Source organism: Pyrus communis, chromosome 1 (genome assembly GCF_963583255.1).
Source record: "Pyrus communis chromosome 1, drPyrComm1.1, whole genome shotgun sequence".
Classification (NCBI taxonomy): Eukaryota; Viridiplantae; Streptophyta; class Magnoliopsida; order Rosales; family Rosaceae; genus Pyrus; species Pyrus communis.
In genome coordinates this window covers 11945434-11965191 of record NC_084803.1, presented here as the reverse complement: position 1 = coordinate 11965191, position 19758 = coordinate 11945434, and the positions used below count along the sequence as shown (strand labels likewise).

The following is a 19758-nucleotide window of genomic DNA, read 5'->3' as shown; positions in this document are numbered from 1 at the left end:
TTTAGTTGTGTGTTTGGGGATAAATTAAGCAATCCACATGTTACTTCCACTAATTAAAAGGGAAATGACTATCGTATTACCACCAACCCCTTCAGCTATCTAACATTCATGCAGAAGCAAGGCATAGATGCCAACCATTTCCAATTTTGTTTTTTTGGTCAAAGGGTATTATTTATTACCAACAACAAACTTTACAAACACAATGGTTCAAATACAAAGTATGCACAAAATTGACCATAAAACAAAAAAGGGCCCAAAGATAGTTTGCAGCCCAAATACACAAAAACAACAAACAGGAAAACCCTAGAGAAACTAAAGCCCCTGTAGCAAAAGTCCAACACACAGTAAACAACAAACAGCAAACTAGAACCGTGTTGCAGCCGTTTCCGCCATGGGCGGAGCCACCTTAGGCCCAGAGGGGGCGGATTTGTGTGGAAAAAAAAAATGTACTCTTTCAATTGTTTGTAGCATTAGTATTAATTCTTTCATATGTTATTTTTATTGTTGAAAGAGCATTTTCGGTCATAAAATTTATGAAGATCGATTGTGAAATTGTATGAGAGACTAATGGATAAATGATAACATGGTTATTTTTGTAGAGAGAGATGTTTGATGGTATTGGTAATGAGGTTGTCATGCATCGTTTTCAAAACATAAAAACGCATCGATGGATATTGTGATATGTTATATGAAAAACAATATGGACTAATATATAAGTGTTTTGTTTAGTATATTTTTGTGCTTTTTAATTTGTGATTTTGTTGTTTAAAGATGCCCCATCCATGCATATCTCTGGCTTCATCCCTGGTTTCCACACCAGCAAATCCTGTACAACTCGATTCCACGCTCCTGACAAAGCATCCCCACTTTGATCGCCCCCACCAGCTGAAAACAGTTCATCAATCGCAACCACAAACTGGAAAAAACCAGCCATGAAGCATGTGGAAGTCCACATGCAACGCTGCCATAGGCAGAGGGAGAGAGAAGGTGGTGGCGTTGATAACACCTGAGAACATTGGACTTCGATACACCAACTCAATAGATCGCAATGAATCACGATGAAAAGTGGCTACATATTGAATTGGAGATGACCCATAAAGAGGGTTGCCAAAAGATTGTGGAGAACTAACTAGAACAAGATTGAGGGGAAAGGGAAAATGCAACAGGAGAACACAACATGAAAAACATAACAAAATGGCGGGAAAGTCTCTTAAGCACGCTGATTAGAGACTTTTAGCATAACTAATTACAATCAGACAATGTAGTGGACTCTTAAAGTGGAGTGAATCTTCGGTATAGCTAATCTACTAGGGTAGCTCTCATGAAAGGGAAACAAACGTGGGGTCGAATAAGATTTAAATAAAAAATTCCATGTGTTTTATAAGAAATATTATACGGATAACACGGTCGGAGTGTCCCTTCTAAATTTTTTTTCCTTAAAATGATGCTAAACGACTTAATGAAATCACATGCTTCATTAAATGATTCATAATATTAGTATTTCTAAGTCTTGGTGTTCCATACGTTAATCGTCTTCAAATGGTGTTACTACTTACTGCTATTATGCTACGTGCAATTTTGTGCAAGTAAGAAGGATTCTAGAAAATGCCTGCTAAAGAAAACTAGAAAAGTGATTCATGGACGAGGGATATAACCTAAAATACCCTTTTCCAAAATGGGCCAGCGGCCCAAAATCTAACAACACATTAATCTGTGTTGGCCCAGGAGTAATTTTTTCTCTGGTGCACATGCCTATTTTCACATCCTGTATACACACGCGAATAACAAACCTTGGATTTAAATGGAGTTGCAATCGGCTCAAAGAACTGTGAAACATATCTCATTCTATGATCTGAACTCACATATTACAACTCGAACGCTCGCCAGTCGGTCACCAATAAATAATGGTTTACCAAAATGCAAAAAACAAAAAAAAAAAAAGCAACTTGCTTGGTATTGTGCGTCCATCTGCATCCAAGTTTGAATCTCCGCCTCATAGTTTAGCTTGAATTAGAGTATAGAATGATAATTTGTTAGTTCCTACCAAAAACATCTCAAAAAGTTGATGAGGAAATGGAACAGGTAATTTTCTCCATCGAGCAGTTCGTGCCGAACCAATCTTTGGAGGATGATGTTCTGCGGAAGCAACTCGCTGTAATAGAGCAAAGTCGAAACTGAGGCAGCAGGATCTCCGATTAAGGATGTTAGCAGCCTCAGCAGTGTCCTAAACATCAATGGTGTAAGAGACTGCACCACCAAAAATGCAACCGCAAAAAAATGTCACAAAAAGTAAATAAATTGAACAATAGATTGCACATAAAAAAATAAATTTGATCGTACATACCATGGATTTCGGTGAGGGAGAAGGAAATTGGAGATGAAATTCTGAACTGGATTTGGAAGAGAATGTGGGGTTTTTTGATTTGGGGTGATTTATTTGTAAGATTATCTGTCAATCTTTCAGCAAACATTCAAACCTACCCGTCTGGAAAAAAAAAAAACTGACGTGAAAAAAATTAGGTACGTAGTGCTCAAACCACCAGGAAGGATAGGTGGAGTCCATTATTCAAGTAAAAGTTTTCACTATTGGCCGAAAAGGCAAAACCCAACTCTTTCTGTGTCTCTTTAGTATTGAGAATTCAAACAAATATGAGTAGTTTTCTTGGGCCACCGGTCTGCGATCCTGAGTACCATGTGTCGTACCTAAAATGCCATGTTTACATTTTAAACCAATCACACACTAAACCTTAATGAATTAAATATTTAAAATGCCATGTTTACATTTCAAACCAATAACACATAATAGGATGTAGAGTTTTCAATTGCCATCCATTTAATCTACCAATAAATAAGTAGCAACTAGCAAAACGTAGGGTTTTTAAAGAAATGAACAAGTCAACAAATAAACCATAAGTCAGCAGTCCCCAAATGTCAACAATTTTTTGTCACACCAAGTTAGTAGCACTGGTCAATATTATCCTGAAAAAACCAAGATTTCGTACACAAAACATGAGATGCAATATTGTCCTAATTCTGAGCATTTTCTCATGCATGTACTGCGTGCAATCTGTTTTTTCTTATTGTCATGCACAAACCCTAGTTATCTTGTACTACTCAAGCAAGGTCAGCAGATAGTAGATCAAAATCAGGATCGTCTTGCTTCGGAAAATGGCAGTTTCTTTAAGTTAAGCTTCTTGAGTCCTGGTACTTCAAGCGCTTCTGGCGATACCAGCGATCGTTACGTGGGACTCAAAGCTTCCAATAAGTCATCCAGATGCAGCGTGGGTGGCTAATTCGAAAACTCCGCCCAGTGATTCAAGGTGTTTTTACTTCGGAGAGTGGTGGAAAATTGAAGATTGTGTATGGTGGAGGGCAGATACCCGTATTAGATACCAATCAAACAGTTTGAGGTTGTGTGACTGCTACTTTTCTAGGTACCGGAAATCTTGTGTTACAAGAAATTGCTTCCAGTGGAGCATTAGGAAGCGTTTTATGGGACTGTTTTGATCATCCAACACACACATTTTTGCCACTGCACATTGGTACCTGCATTTAATAACGATGTAGGGTGTGTTAGCCGATGGCCAACAGATAGCAGTTAAGAGACTTGCAAGAAATTCGGGACAGGGACTAGAAGAATTCACAAACGAGATTACACTTAATAGCTGAACTTCAACACAGCAATCTTGTTCGGATTCTTGGTTGTTGCATTCAAGGAGAAGAGAAGATTCTGCTCTATGAGTTCCTGACGAATACAAGCTTGGATGGCCTTCCTTTTCGGTTTGTCCACAACTCCTTTCAAATCCAAAGACTCCCTTGTTCCATCTTCCCCTGCATCTGTAATTTGCTAAGCATGCTATGTATGAGTTTCAATAAACTGCAGATTCGACTAAAGGGAAGCGTTTAGATTGCCAATAACGCATGAACATCATCGAAGGGATTGCACAATGAATTCTCTATCTTCACAAGTATTCTACAGTTGGAATCATACACAGAGATTTCAAGCTAGCAACATTTTACTTTACTAAAATATGAATCCTAAACACGAAGCGTAAACGATTGCAGGCTTCTTTCCTATATATTCCACCCTCGTATGCCACTGAGACAAGGACTTGTATGGCACGGGTTACAGTGATATTTTGTACCAATAACATAAAAATATGTGTTAGTTTCTCTCCACGTGTTCTTATATCATTAGCACGGAACGCCAATGTGACAGTATACCCGTGCCATAAAAAATGCTCTCAGTCACAAAATGCTAGTGCATTATCCTTACATTCTTGGTCGTATGTTTGATTTCTCCTTCTTATTATCTTAATTGCCACTTAGTACTACGATCTAGTGATATTTCTCTTCACTTGTAAGTGAGAAGTCTTAGATTCGATTCTCGCCAAAGACGAATTTGAATCACACTATTATTAGCTAATTTTGAAGTCTAGACCACACTTCAATCTTTTAATGTAGATAATATCATATGTAAAAATAAAAAATAAAAAAATTAGTGTTATCCGCGTAATAGTTTAAAAAAGTCAACGGGAAATGAAATATGTCAAAATAAACTGCGCTTTGGCTTGTACTACTTGTTGTTAGCTCTTTTATTGTGCTAGTGTATTAGCTTTGGCCGTATCTTAGAATCTTCCACCAATGAATTCATAAGGGTTGTGATTTTCACACACCCTTAACTACTTTTTCTCACATTTCTTCTTATTTTTTAATACTTAATTAGTAACCTATTATTTAATCTTCCATATATACATTTTCCTACTTTTTGATGGTAATTAATGAAAGATTAAATAGAGGAGAGGTATATATGGAAGATTAAATAGTAGGATACAAATTAAGTATTAAAAAATATGAAAAGGTGTGGGAAAAGTAGTTAAGAATGTGAAAATCACAACCCTATTCACAATTGTGTTTCGTTTATAAATATTGATATTATATCTTAAAATTATAAACATGTCGTCCACACGTGTGCTCAAGCGAGAAGAAATAGGCCATTTGACCTATAAAGCTTGCCTATGAACGCGAATTTGAAATATAAAATGACACCACCTTCATTGGAGATCTTTAGATTTTCCAGCAGTCAAGAATAAATTCAAAAACAATCAATTAATTAATTAATAGTATGAATTTAAAACGAGTAATGGGTAGGGCCTAGTTCATGACTTTGAGAACCTTCAGCTGCGATCATGACTGGCTAATAATTTTAATAATTTATTCTAATTAAAAATGAAATTGAAGAACAAGTCAATAAAATCCTTTCAAATTTTCAACGAATTGCCGGACACAAGTATGCCCACATATCAAACTTGTACAGCTAAGTTCAAAAGATTGGACAAATTAGGAAAAGTCAGAGATTCAATTTGCAGGCCATTCAAGTTACAAAAGCTGATCTGCAAAAAAATCGTAGAGAGAAACAGAATATTGTAGTAGGCGATGGCTGCACAGGGAAGCAGGAGGCTTCTGCTTTTCTCGTGTTTCTTCCTGCGGTATCTTCTCTCTTGTTATGCGGAAGTAGTGGTGTACACGCTCAAGCAAGGCGACCAGCTACGGGACCAGGACGCCGATCATCTCGTTTCTCCGCACGGTTACTTCAAGCTGGGGTTCTTCAGTCCCGGTGCTTCGAGTGACCTGGGGCCTACGAGCAATCGGTTCTTGGGAATATGGTACAGCAAACTACCAAATCACCCCGATGCGGTGTGGGTGGCAAACCCTGAAACTCCGGTCGTAGATTCGTCTGGAGTGTTTATGTTGGATAGTGATGGGAAAATGAAGATCAAACATGGTGGAGGGGAGATTATTCTGTGGGATCACAATCGGACAGTTTCCGGTAATGTGACTGGCTATATGATGGATACCGGAAACTTTATGTTAAGGGAAGTAGCATCGGATGGAACTCCCGGAAAGATTTTGTGGGAAAGTTTTGATTATCCATCAAACACATTGTTACCTGGAATGAAGTTAGGCTTGGACTTTAGGACTGGGCGTAATCGAACAGTTTCTTCATGGTTCAGCGGTCAGGTGCCTACGCCAGGTGCATTCCGGCTTGGTGTGGATCCCAATCGCACCAACCGGTTAATCATCTGGCGGCGAGACGTTGTATACTGGACCAGTGGGATCTGGGAAAGTGGAAGTTTTCAGATGGCCCCTCAACTGACAAGCAGGGCTGATTTGTTCGAGTTCACTTTTGTTTCAAATGCAGAGGAGAAGTACTTCACTTATTCTGTCAAAGACAACTCTACTCTTTCGAGATGGGAACTCAATACTTGGGGCCAACTCTTGCAGTCGATTTTAGCCTCAGACGGTACAACATGGGACACCACAGCTACAGGTCCATGTACGTTCAACCCAGATTATCCGGATGCAGTGTGCATAAAGCAGACGACCTCTGAATGCAGGAATGGTTCCGAGCTATTCCTACCGATAAAAGGCTACTTAATTGATGCTCAGTTGACATATAATGATAGTAACCCTAACTTGGATCTTAGCGACTGTCACGCAATTTGCTGGAGGGATTGCGCCTGTATCGGCTACGGACCTTTCCATCCCAATGGGTCTGGATGTCTGTATATGAGAGAAGGAGCACATTTTGTCAAGAATAATTACTTTGGAGTTAATTACCTCGTTACCAAAGCAAATAATAGCAGGGGTATGTATACCCTAATTACTGGTTTAGCATGACTAATACTGAGTTTATCTAATCCACCTATGCATCTTGTCATTCTTCCATCCTTTAGTTCATGCTATTCGGGACACAGACATGAACCTCGTAACAATAATGTCTTTCGTATCTATGTATTGGCTATAGCTCTCAACCACTTCAAGTAATTAATGCTAATTTGGTGGTTCGGTACAGATGGAACACCTACCGAAGGAAGTAAAAAGAGCAAATGGTGGATATGGTGTATCGTGGGGATTATACTTGCAGCGGCAGTGCTACCTTTGGGGTACTTCCTCTATACAAGGAAAAGAAAGTCTCAACACGTGCAACAAACTGGTGAGAAGAAACTGTAGGATTTTGTGGCTGTTAATTTATGAATTGCAAGTACAAGTACCTTATAAACTATTGCAATCACTGGCTTGCAGACAATGCGGAAACAATCCAAGAGCAAGGGTTACTTGACTTGGGATCTCAAATCAGCGGAATGGGTGACATATTCAAACTCAAATTCGGCAAAAGCCGGCGGCAGGAATTTAAGATGTTCACTTTTCCTGAATTAGTGGCTGCAACAGATGACTTCTCATTTGCCAGAAGGCTAGGAGAGGGTGGTTTTGGACCGGTTTACAAGGTAAAATCTAAATTTATCAACTAATGGCTATCTGGGAAGTTGATATCTGACATTTGAAATTTTTGTAGGGTGTATTACCAGACGGGCAACAGGTAGCAGTAAAGAGACTCGCAAGACATTCAGGACAAGGACTAGAAGAATTCATGAATGAGATAACACTCATAGCTGAACTTCAACATAGTAATCTTGTTCGGCTTTTGGGTTGTTGCATTCAAGGAGAAGAGAAGATTCTGATCTATGAATACTTGACAAATACAAGCTTGGATGCCTTCCTCTTTGGTTTGTCCATAATTCCTTTCAAATTCAAAGACTCCCATCTTCCCCGAAATCTGTAACCCTACTAAGCATCCTATGAATTTCACATTAACTGCAGATTCCACTAGAGTGTATCTCTTAGATTGGCAGAGGCGCATCAACATCATTGAAGGGATTGCACAAGGACTTCTTTATCTTCATAAGTACTCTAGAGTTAGAGTCATACACAGAGATCTGAAAGCTAGCAACATTTTACTAGACGAAAGCATGAAACCTAAGATATCAGATTTTGGAATGGCCAGAATCTTCACACAGAATGAGTCCAGAGCAAATACGAATAGAGTTGTAGGAACATAGTAAGTTTAGAAAGCATAAATATTTCATAGTAATGTCACCTAAAATTTATGTACTTTCTTATATGAAATATGAACGGTTTCCTAATTTTGTATGATGATTTTATGCAGTGGCTATATGTCTCCAGAGTATGCCATGAATGGCATTTTCTCTGAGAAGTCTGATGTATACAGCTTTGGAGTTTTACTGCTGGAGATCGTGAGTGGCAGAAAGAACACTGTTTTCGTTTCATCTACTAATCTCAGCCTTATTGAACTTGTAAGTGTTATAAAGATAGATCGAAATTAGCATTCAATTTCAATTAGAGCAGAAACACTCACATGGTGCATCAAAATTTAATTGACTGCAGGCCTGGGGTTTATGGCAACAAGGTGACTGTCTAGAGATAAGGGACCCATCAATGGACTCATGTCCAAAAGACGAAATTTCGAAATATGTTCATGTTGGTCTGCTATGTGTGCAAGAACATGCAGTGGATAGACCTACTATGTCGGAAGTAATATCCATGCTCACAAGTGATGTCATGTTTTTACCAGATCCAAAACAGCCCGCATTCTATGTCTCAAGAAGTGAATACGGATCATCCCAAGCTGCAATAAGGTCGGATATGGGTTCTTCAAATTGTGTATCTATAACTGTAATGGAACCTAGATAACAACACTAACTTCACGTTCCATTAGATAGTATTCATCATTCAAATATGAATTTTACAAATGTATTGCGCGGGGGAAATCCCGTCGAGTTTAGGAAGTTTTCGGATACATTCTTGCCACAAAAGGCTATTTCTTTATTTCTTAATGAATATATATAAATTCGTGAAACTTTATGTGAGCTTTGGAGTAAACTAAAGGGTACACATTTCATCGAAAAACAATCAAAATTCGATATCAAACAACTCGATTAAGATTAAGCATAATCCGTTTAACTCATACAGTGGGGTGGGAAAGCACTTAAACTTAAACCTACAGGCAACACTACAAACATAAAGACCGTAAAATTGAATGCAGAGACGCATAGATTAAATATTGTTCTTATCTGGGTCAATCTTCTCAGGAGATTCCTCCTCCTGCTCTTGCTCCTCTTCTTCTTCCTCCTTCTTCTCCTCCTCGTCTTCGTCTTCTTCCGGCGGGTCATACGGCATAGGAGGCGGCAGAGGCGTCTTCATAGGACTGAACTGCGGAAAAATGTCAGGCCTCCGCCCCGGCTTCGGTCTCTCCCACTCCTGCAACACAATTCCGCAAAACCAAAAACTAATTAGCAACCAAGTTCCAAACCCAAAAACACGGCAGAAATCGAGAGGAGGCGGAGGAGCACGCTTACAATCGGGAAATCGAGAGGGTTGCGGCGGGTGAGCTTCTCCTCATCCGGCGCCATACACACCACGTGACTCCTCCGATGCTGACGAGACTCGAACGACAACGCGGAGGACGGAGACGACGAGCTTACTAGGGATAAAGAAGAGTGCTTTCGTCTCCAATTCGACCAACTGCAACTAGGAGATACGCAACTCAGTGTTGAGAGGCAGCTCGTCGCCATAGCCATCACTTCTCTTCTGTTTTCAGCTGCTTCTTCTTCCTTGGGTTTTTGCGATTGGACTTCCGGTTTTTCAAGTTGCAGACGGCTCCAAGGCTATAGCAGTAATTTCAGTAGTCTAGGACAGGCCAGGCCGCGGCGCAACCGCCTTACCCACACGCTCTCAGCCGCTACCTCTTCCTCTGCCTCTCTTTTATTTCTCCGTAACAACCATTGATTTTCTCACCCTTTTTGATCAATTTATTATCCTTAGCCCGACTAGAACAAATTCCACAGCCCAATAGTTTTAAATGAAAGGCCCAACAACCTATTGGCCCATTAGGGTTGGTTTTTCTTTTGATACAAGCCGAGTTGCGGAACAGAAATTTGCTCACATGCTGTTTCCTTCAAAGATAAACATTCTTAATCACTTTTAACTACAAAGCGCTTTGCTTTAATTACGACTGTGGCCTACGCCCTCAATTAATCGAGGTGCTATCTAATTCTCTCTCTCAATGACCGCTTGTGTGCCCTGGAAAAGATAAGTTTTTTTTTCCTTTTTCGTATGAATTTTTATCAATGACACAAAATTTACTAAAAACGAAAAGATGTTTTTGTCTACAAACAAGGGAACTTTTGCCGAGTTTGTGGGTAAAATGTCCAGCTGTTTTCAGGTGAATTGGAACAATTAGCATTCTGAGTAGCAAGTAAGAGCACAAAATTTGGTAAGGACAATCATACGGCTTGATTGATTTGGAGTCCAAAGACTGTCAAGTTCTTACTCTCCACTTTCCCATGCGCTTTCTTGCTAGCACTGATATAGTCATCGCAGGTCTACTCCTTTCCTCATCACTACTTTCACTATCCAGCACAATCACTGCCTCAGCCTCACACATTGCCAATTTTTTCCCTTCTTCTTGCTTATTAATCCCTGCAGCAATCCCACTATTGTAATCTTCATCAGATTGTTGCTTCTCATCCCGCTTCAAATTCTGTTGCTTAGGAAGGGCCTTGGATGGATATGAAGAGAGACTCCGGGGCTGCAGAAGAATGTTATTATTGTTGTTCTCTTGCAAATGAGCCATCTCACATTTTGTATGATTCTCAGTCACCTTTGGCGCCCCATTCTCCTTGTTAGCCTTTCCATGTGCCTCTGATGAGCCTCTGGATCCCAACGAAAGCTTCTTGCCAGCTAAGCAAAGCTTCTTGCAACTTATTCCAACGGAGCCATTTCCCATTCCATCAATCAAATCTTTATGTGGTTGTGAGTAGATGCTGTCAAGAGCTGGTGCCGCTGACAAAGGCTCAGACAACGCATCAGAATGGGACACTGAGGGCAGCAGTTGAGGGGTAATGAACTTTTTATCGTTGGTTTCATCAAATATTTGGGATGTGTTTAAAGAAGCCAATGACTGCTTGTTTTCAGATAGACGCAGCCTCTTTGATCTCACGACTGTGCTGTCATCTATCAATTTACCATCTTGACCCTGATGAAGTCCTTGCTTGTAACTGTTTCCTGATTGCAGCACGACCGATCCTGAAGATGGCACGGGAAGGTTTTGCAGTTTAAGTGATGAACGGTGATTTGTTGGCACCACATTCTCCATACCATCACTTTTCTTCTCAGGTTGGCTGAGGGCTTCTAGTGACAATTTTTGTCTGCTCCCACATATCTTCTCCTGACTCTGACTGCACTTATGTTCCAGCAACTTTTCTGTTCCTTTGACTTCCATCTTGTTTCCGAAATCAGAGGCAAAGAGTTGCACTTTTGGCACTTCATTTCCTTTCCCGCAAACATTCCTTTTCTGGGTTTGGCCTGAAGACTCCAGTGACAGCTTCCTGCTACCCCCAATTACCTTCTTATGACTACTCACAGCAGACTCTGCTTCATGTTTTGACTCATGGATTGAAGCTTTAACCTCCAGCAGCACCTGAGGAGGGAAAAACAAACCAGAAAAAGGTTACGGTTCTAATGGATCCTATCCAAACAGTAAACTTTTCAACCAAATAAGTCTTAAGATAAATTGATAATACCGTGAGTGGATTTGCGCTGCTTTGAGGTTGAGATTGAGAGTCACAAACACTCCCAGAAGCAGACACCTGGGCATATTTCTGAGTCATAGATCGAGCTTTCTGGTCGAAAGCTTGCCTGTTGTACTTGAATTCCCTACTCTGCACATGCAAAAAACCAAGAAGAAACGAGTTGAGCAATAATGTTGGTACCCCCCAATGTCCCAACTCCCAGGGATCCCAACCATATATGTTCATCTAGAAATTATAATAGCAGGACTTGTTGGAAATGTATCGAAAACATGTTTTGGTTTGTTGTAAATGATATCAACACATTACCGATGCATTTGACAGTCCGACTACATACACTTGACAGCATATAACATAATCATCACTTTAGATACTCACCGCTTCACACATGAGGCCATCATCTGGATTGGGTTCACTCAATAACAACCCAATGCTTGTAAGCACAGTTGAAATGTTCAATGATGGTTGCCATGCCCCCTGCTTAAAACGATATTAATTATGGTTTCGCAAATAAGCTTCTCAAATCTCCATTTCATAGTTAACAACACTTAAATCATTGTGTTAAAGAAAAAAAAAACCCTTTTGCATCCAACTGTGATTGCAACCGATCGTTGTTCCACCGACATTAACAGTTGATAAACGAGCGGTATGTTTCTATAGTTCAATCATTGAAGTGTTCCTTGCTAACATTGTCGGGACTATGCTAATTGAGTATCGTAACTAACCCCTAAGCTTCATTATAAATTGATGGATGAACAAGACAGAAATTTTCACTTGACAACCTAAAAATTGACCGCTAAAAATTTCCCAATTAGCAGCATACATGAACATTTTCATTGGGGTTACTCAAGTATTCACTCACCTTCGGAGGAAGATTGAGAATGTCGAGGCAAATCCGGCCTCCGGTGTCGATATTCGGGTGGTAAATTGGCGTCGCAAATGTCACACTCGGAGGCTGAAACGGGTACCTGAAAATCATAAAATTTTGTAAGACGCCAAAAAAAATTCATAAAATTCCCAAATTTTGTAACAAAAAAAAAAAAATTGGCAATTTTGAACCGACCTCTCGGGTATCTGAATCTTAATGTTGAAGAATCCTTCGGCGTACACGGTTCCTTCTGGACCTTTGATCTCTGTAAAAAAAAAAAAAAAAAAAAAAAAAACGTTTTCGTTATTGAATCCCTTTTTTTTTCCTCGGAAACCAAACGCGGCGTTAGAAAAATCCGAAAAGGGGAGGAACTCGGAAGCTTTACGGGCGTCGATGGTGGTGAGGGAGGAGGAGGAAGCGAGGAGAGGGAAAGAGGCGCCCGGCGGAGGATCAGTGAGGAGGAGCTTGAGCTCCTTCTGCAGTCGGAGGTTAAGCCGCGCGGCTTGAGCCATTGCTGCGGTTGCTTTGGCTTCTCTGCGAATTTTGGGTACGATGGAAAATGGAGGGATACGGGGGAAAGCGCGGGCAGGGGAAAATTTGGGGAGGAGATATTTGATCCGGACCGTTCAGATTTCCGTTTTTGAAAATGTATATATGGACGGCTATGACTCGGCCATCTCAACTTGAACCTAGCATTTTTTCACAGAAAGTTAATTTATACACAATATTCCACCACCGGTATGTGCTTTGGAATTTGGTGTTTGAAATTTGAACTTGCAGAAGGAAGGGAGAGGAATAAATTAGATCAACAGGTTACAAAGTAAGTATAATTTAAGCAAGCTTTCTAAAAAAGCTACACAGAAATATAAAATAAAAAAAACGATATTATAAGTCTACAAACATTTGACATAGTGAATTTGATAGTGAATCGTGAGATTTTTGCCTTACTTTAGAACTTGAAAATGGCTCCACGTTGAAGAGAAATGCGACCTGTATAGAATAAGTATAATGGCACAACATTTATGTAGGCGTCCACTTTTATATGTCCCCAAATTTCAAATAAAAGACCAATTTATGATCATGGTGTATTATAACATATAATGTTGGGTGATTAGGATTGGATTGATTTTGGATTGAAAATTAGAGTTTGATTGAAGGAATAACATTGATTATTTGAGCATCTCCAAAGGAGATATCAAATTTTAAACATCAAAATAATAGTTGATAGCTTATGTGGCAATTTGACATTTTGTACAATATTTTGCTCCACCCGATATGTTAAACAATAATGTCATTTAATAAACTTTTTTATCTTTTTGTGGAGTCCAATAATTAAGCCAACCAATCAAATATTTCAAAAACATAACAACATTTATTATATATTATATTAATCTATTAAAAAATAATTTAATGAATTTGACATCTACTGTCAAATTTGACAGCAAAAGGTTTTGCTTCAAATGACTCAGAGCCACATAAGAAATTGAAGGCTCGGTTAGAAAGAGTTTGCTGCCATTTTTTTTTACTGTTGTATGCCTACGTGTCAATTTTGAAATCTACTCTAAAGATGCTTTTTGTAGTTTAATTCTCACGTTAACGATTCAATAATCAAAATTTAACTTTTTATTATTCATAAAATACACCATAACATAATAAATTTCATCCAAAATGCAAGTAAGCAATCCTGATTTATCTTTTACTGCCAAGCCAAGGATTGAATCAAGCTAATCCTGACCGTCAAACGAGGCCATAAAGCATAGACCCGCGATGTAGTGGATCGGACCATGCATCAATGACGTGAAGACAACCAAACCCCGCCCGAGGCAACCGACCACGTGTCCCCGCCACTCATCATCCTCTTCCTCCTTCCCCCCTGCCCCTTCTCGATAGCTGCCCGTTCATTGGAGTCGATACAATTACAGGCCTAGAGTCGACGAAGATAAATGCGGTGGGGAGACAGACGTCGAGATCTGGTTCGTCAATGCACCACCACCACCGCCAGTACTCGGACCACTTCACGGACTCGCCGTCCAAGTGGCTGCAGTCCCCTTGTCTCTCACACTCACAGGTCCTCTATTAATTTGATTATCTTTTCAAACTCGCCCCTCGTCAACTCGAAATTTCATGCCGGGTCCCTGATAATGCGAAGCTCTCTGTTTTGAATATTTTGCAGGACTTCGAGCTGTACGCGACGAGAATGAGCAGGCAGAGTCATAGAAACGGCAAATGAACGATCGCCACCGGAGTCTTCGACTCTGCCGCCGATTGCGTCGCGATCGTCGGGCATGAGAAGGAACGGCGACGATCGAGTTTCGCCTAGTGAGCTCAGCCCTGGATTGTTACCTGAGGTTTGTCAAATTACTTAGGGCTGGTTTAGGCCTGGTTTGGTAGGTGATTCCGAAAAAAATTGCTATAAAAAAAAGCTAGAAGCTATTTTTGTGTTTGTTAAACACTCAGCTTCAGTTTTTTTTTCACAGTTTTGGATGAAAAAAGCCAAAAACAAGAAGCTGCAAAATCCAGCTTTGAAAAATCAGTTTTTTTTCACATCTGTTTTACATAAAATTTTACCAAACTATGTAATACTGTTTTTTTTTTCAAAAGTACTTTTACAAAAAAGTTTACCAAACAGTCTGCTGCTTTATTTCACAGCTGCTTCTGCTGTTGTGCTGGGAGAATAAGGAGCTGTGAAATGAAGCAGCAGAGTGTTTGGTAAACTTTTTTGTAAAAGTACTTTTGAAAAAAAAGCAGTATTATAGTGTTTGGTAAATTTTTATGTAAAACAGATGTGAAAAAAGCCAATTTTTCAAAGCTGGATTTTGCAGCTTCTTGTTTTTTGCTTTTTTTCATCCAAAACTGTGAAAAAAAGTTGAAGCTGAATGTTTACCAAACACAAGAATAGCTCCCAGCTTTTTTCAGAATCACCTCAGTACCAAACTATGCCTTATACATATTTCCGTTTCATTCGTTTTTTTTTTTACTGATGAGAAAAATTTGCTTTGTTTTTGGTAGCCCTTACATTTCTCTGCTTTCCTTCAATAATTATCAAATATTTAGAATACAAATTAATACCGCGCTAACAAATAATTTGGTCCACTCCACAATTTAATCTCACGAAACGAGTACTAAAGAAAATGAATAGTTTGGATTGCGAGATAAACAAGTGGTTCATGCGGATGTAAATTTCTGCTCCTTCTTCTTGGACAAAATTACACCTACAAAACAATTAACACCTTAGAGTCAAGGTTACGAGCCTCACGGACCCACGATGAATGGAGGGCTTTGGCCGAAGAACCTCCGATGCCAAAGTTAGAATTCAGAGAGAAAAGTATTTAGAGAGTTTTTGAAGTTTTGCAAGAGTGTGGATCTAACTTTTTAGAGAAAAATGGGGTTCAACATATATAGCATGGCCGGTCGGAGAAAAGGTGGTTGGCCCTTTGGGCTATTTTTGGTGTGTAATGGGTGATTTAATTGATGATTAATGGATTAATTAGGAAATAAATCCATTAATTAGCCAATTAACCTAATTTTTATGGAATGTTTGGAAGGTTATGGAATGATTGCTTTGTAGAGAATATGGAATGAGTAAGGATGAAATAATTTTGAATTTGTTACCTTCTTTGGGCACTTTTGACTTAGTTGATGGATGATTGCCCATTGCTCGCGTGTAGGAATCCCAATATACCTCAAGGATATTTTTGTCCTCTTATATCCAAAAATCCACGTGTCGCCTTGTGATTATTTTTGGCTTCACAGTTCACTCGAAAAAAGGAATAGTTCGGATCATGAGATTAAATTGTGGAGTTAGCACAAACTAGGTGTTGCTAAGAGCAAAGTTGTGGTATGTCTCATTTGGTAGATTTAAAAGTTTTCTCTTTTTTCTTTACCTTGCAGCAAATGGTAGAACTTGGTTTTTCGAAAAATGATTCTGCAGGTATGCAAGAGACCGCTAAATAAAAAGGAATTCGCGAAGAAAGAGGAAGACATTATCGCAATTGAACCACATTCTAATGCACTCACAGTTCATGACACCAAACTTCAGGTTAGCAATTGTCAAGAGTCATATGTCAATGCGCTTGCCACCTCCCACATGCCTTCATTTGAAGTGAAGGCATGCGAGGTGCGAGAAGGATAATTGTAACTGAACTTGTCTTTAGGAAGAGGAACTGGAAAGTGATGTAGAGTTTCTGAATTTCTAGGTTATATAAAATGACTGGTTTAGCTTTGCACCACTAGCAGACCATTATATGACATGTGGTTACTTTGTGATTTATCAGAAAGTTTTCTCTTTTCTCTGCAGGTTGACTTAACCGAATATGTTGAGACTTGAGAGACAATTTTTTTTATGCTGTGCTTAACGAAGGTGTTTCAAATGATGAGGTGTGAGTTTATCCGAAGCTGGTTTCGCTTTGCCACTTTCAATCAATTGATGTTACAATATCTTTCATTTTGTTGTTTTAGGTTTACTTTGAAAAGGTGGAGCCAATAGTTCCATTGATTTTCAACCAAACAAAAGCGACTTGCTTTGCATACGGGCAAACCGGTAAGTATTATACCCTTAATAACAACTTAGCTTCTTCATTATATTGTAAGAAATTAAGAATTTATGTTGCGTTTCTCATTTGTTTTAAATTCGCTGTTCAGGTAGCGGGAAGACTTATACTATGCAACCCCTGCCCCTTAAAGCATCCCAAGATATTCTAAGATTAATGCTTGATACATACCGAAACCAAGGTTTTCAGTTATTTGTGAGTTTCTTCAAGATATATGGAGGGAAACTTTTTGATCTCCTAATGACCGAAAGTAAGTTATTTCAGCCTTTAGGAAAGAAAAGATTTTCTGGCTCATTATCCTGAAAGAAGTCCACTTCTGCAGAAAGCTTTGCATGAGGGAGGATGGTAAGCAGCAAGTGTGCATCGTTGGTCTGCAAGAGTACAGGGTTTCAAATGTTGAGATGGTCAGGGAGTTTATTGAGAAAGGAAATTCCACCAGAAGTACCGGTACAACTGGTGCGGATGAGGAATCTTCCCGATCACATTCTGTACTTCAGCTTTGTGTAAAGAGACCAGCTTATAAAACTGAAACAATGCCCTGCCCGGCTTGTAGGCAAGCTATCTTTCATAGACCTTGCTGGAAGTGCACACAGTGCAGATACTACAGATAGTTATAAACAGACAAGGTGGGGATTTTGTTGTGTGGAATTATGAGCAATTAGCATAACCTTATTCCTTTCGGATTCATGTTGACTATCTTCTTGCAGAATGGAAGGTGCTGAAATTAATAAAAGCTTCCTTGCTTTGAAAGAAGGCATCAGAGCTCTTGACAGTGACCAAGGCCACATTCCTTTCAGAGGGAGTAAGTTGACAGAAGTTCTTAGAGATTCATTTGTCGGTGATTCATGCGCCGTTATGATATCATGCATTTCACCAAGCTCAGGATCATGTGAGCAGACTCTCAACACGCTAAGATATGCTGACAGGTACGTAGTTAAGTACAGAAAAAAGAAGTGGGGAAGTGGATTTTATGATTGCTTTTGCATTTATCATGAATTTTATGCTTCCAGGGTGAAGAGTTTATCAAAAGGGAGCGGCTTCAAAAGGTATCAATTTTCTTCGTTGTCAAACCTTCGAGACTCAACCACAATGCCCTTGTCTTTCGTCTTTGCCAAATGACACAACCTTTGAAGATGACATTACTTTTGTCCCTAACGAACAGAGCAGCTCTGGTTGGTCCAAACAGATTGAGAGAGAACCCTCTCCAAATATTAACGCGGATCGTATGCCTAGCGGGAGCGCAGAAGGAATTTTGCAACATCTGTATCAAATTATTACAAGGCTCCAATAGGAGGTAGAAATGGCATAGGCAAAGATGCTTTTGACTACCCTGAGCAGACCTATGAACAAGAAAAACCATCAAGGGGGAGTACTAAAAACGTAGAAACCTAGCATCAGTCAGCCCTCGAAAAAAAGAGAAAAATTGGTAGTCAGATGAAATGGAAAGATATGCCTGATTTTAAGGTTATGAACTTTCATTTGGAGGATGATCCTAATGCCGTCTTACAGGTAAAGGTATTCTAGATTTTCAGTTCTATATTTCATATCAGCCATTCAGTTATCATACTCTCATTTGCTTGGTTTGAGGAGGAGGAAGACCTCGGAACTGCTCACCGAAGACAAGAACAGCATATGATAGACATTGTTTGGGAGGTCAGTATAACTTTATAATCTACTTTGACCTCAGTTCTATTTTAAGCTGTATATGTTTGGACATGGCTTAACCGTGTTTACTGGTGCAGGAGATGAATCTGCTGGTTCAAGCTGATCAACCAGGCAACCCGATTGACGACTATATATGCAAATTGAATGCTATACTTTCTCAGAAGGCTTCAGGAATTCTTCAACTGCAGACTCAGTTGGCTAAATTCCTGTGGCATCTGAATCATCACAGCGTTTTAGTATCTTCTTCTTCAAGTAACTGATCCAATTTGGGAGTGAGAACTGATCATAGCAGTAAGATATGATGATTCTTTCTCTGCTTGCTTGAGGTTTGCTTTCGGCCCTTGTTTCTTGATTTATTTGTTCTGCATGTCTAGCGTTGTTGGCTCTTCATAACACTTCGAGCAGTGTGTGATTATCGATAAAGCTTTTGTTTGAGTTGCTAAAATTTCTACAAATATATGAAAACCATGTACCAAAAACAGCTTGTTTAGGGTAAATGGTTAGTTCTTGCTTTTTTTTCGTCTTAACAGTTATTCATATCGTTTCAAATTGTGATCATTGAGGAATGAGAGAGATACATGCAATTATATGCATGTTTTATAAAGATTTATGGCAGTGCAATTTATCAAAGTAAATATGCATGCTTGATAAAGATTTATGGCAGTGTAATTTATCAAAGTAAATTATGAAAACCCTTATTCTGATTTGCTCTATATATTTTACTTATAACTTCATTTCTACTGGATAATTGAAGAGTATAGGGAACGCAACCTCCTCCTCCTCTAGGGAATCTGTTTCCCAACCGGTGCACAGTGGGTGTTAGCTATGTGTTAATGCGGGTGGTGAGTAGTGTAAGTTGTGGTGGCGACGGTGATGATGAAAGTATACATGGTTACTTATTCACCATCCCTATGCGCATGGATGGGGATGGGAAATTTTTGTGGGGGCGGAGATGGCGAGGGCAAACTCAACGTCACTCCGCCTCATTTCCAATTTTACCATCCCTATGTGTTGTAGAACATTATAGATGGTATATCGGTCGATGTTTCATGTAGCAGAGTTGGGTTGGCGAAATTAGAGCCGTTTGAAAGAGATTCCAAATTAAAATATTTTCAGATTGCCTCTCGCATCTTCTTCTAAGTCGGCTTAAGACTGAAAGGACATCATAGTCATTACATTTGCTTGACTAGAGATTGCAATCTTTGTGATAAAATCTTGTCTTACC

General features: G+C 39.4%; 3 protein-coding genes, 1 long non-coding RNA gene and 1 pseudogene across 5 annotated transcripts; 2 read left to right on the top strand and 3 right to left on the bottom strand.

The window, feature by feature from the left end:
• Nucleotides 1-1813: 1813 nt before the first annotated feature.
• LOC137710938 (uncharacterized) lies at nucleotides 1814-2407 on the bottom strand. The gene is made up of 2 exons (XR_011065047.1): nucleotides 2345-2407; nucleotides 1814-2247 (listed from the first exon to the last, which is right to left on the bottom strand). It is a non-coding gene; the product is annotated as an uncharacterized lncRNA (long non-coding RNA).
• Nucleotides 2408-5308: 2901 nt separating this feature from the next.
• LOC137716952 (G-type lectin S-receptor-like serine/threonine-protein kinase At1g11330) lies at nucleotides 5309-8729 on the top strand. The gene is made up of 7 exons (XM_068456292.1): nucleotides 5309-6649; nucleotides 6857-6997; nucleotides 7087-7289; nucleotides 7358-7568; nucleotides 7663-7900; nucleotides 8009-8156; nucleotides 8248-8729. Exons 1-7 carry the CDS (start codon nucleotides 5437-5439, stop codon nucleotides 8551-8553), a joined length of 2460 nt encoding a protein of 819 aa, XP_068312393.1. The 5' UTR covers nucleotides 5309-5436; the 3' UTR covers nucleotides 8554-8729.
• Nucleotides 8564-9633, bottom strand: LOC137716958 (uncharacterized). Its single transcript, XM_068456296.1, has 2 exons — nucleotides 9219-9633; nucleotides 8564-9120 (listed from the first exon to the last, which is right to left on the bottom strand). The coding sequence occupies exons 1-2, from the start codon at nucleotides 9438-9440 to the stop codon at nucleotides 8917-8919; spliced, it is 426 nt and encodes a 141-aa protein (XP_068312397.1). The 5' UTR covers nucleotides 9441-9633; the 3' UTR covers nucleotides 8564-8916.
• A 405-nt stretch (nucleotides 9634-10038) lies between these two features.
• Nucleotides 10039-12863, bottom strand: LOC137723220 (uncharacterized). 2 transcript variants are annotated; one of them, XM_068463075.1, is made up of 6 exons: nucleotides 12704-12863; nucleotides 12514-12583; nucleotides 12313-12418; nucleotides 11829-11927; nucleotides 11445-11582; nucleotides 10039-11341 (listed from the first exon to the last, which is right to left on the bottom strand). In XM_068463075.1, exons 1-6 carry the CDS (start codon nucleotides 12828-12830, stop codon nucleotides 10181-10183), a joined length of 1701 nt encoding a protein of 566 aa, XP_068319176.1. In that variant the 5' UTR covers nucleotides 12831-12863; the 3' UTR covers nucleotides 10039-10180. The 2 variants fall into 2 exon arrangements, with proteins under 2 accessions (XP_068319176.1, XP_068318820.1); XM_068462719.1 differs by having other exon boundaries at nucleotides 12514-12863.
• Nucleotides 12864-13058: 195 nt separating this feature from the next.
• Nucleotides 13059-19091, top strand: LOC137745564 (kinesin-like protein KIN-13B; annotated as a pseudogene).
• The last annotated feature ends 667 nt before the right edge of the window (nucleotides 19092-19758 follow it).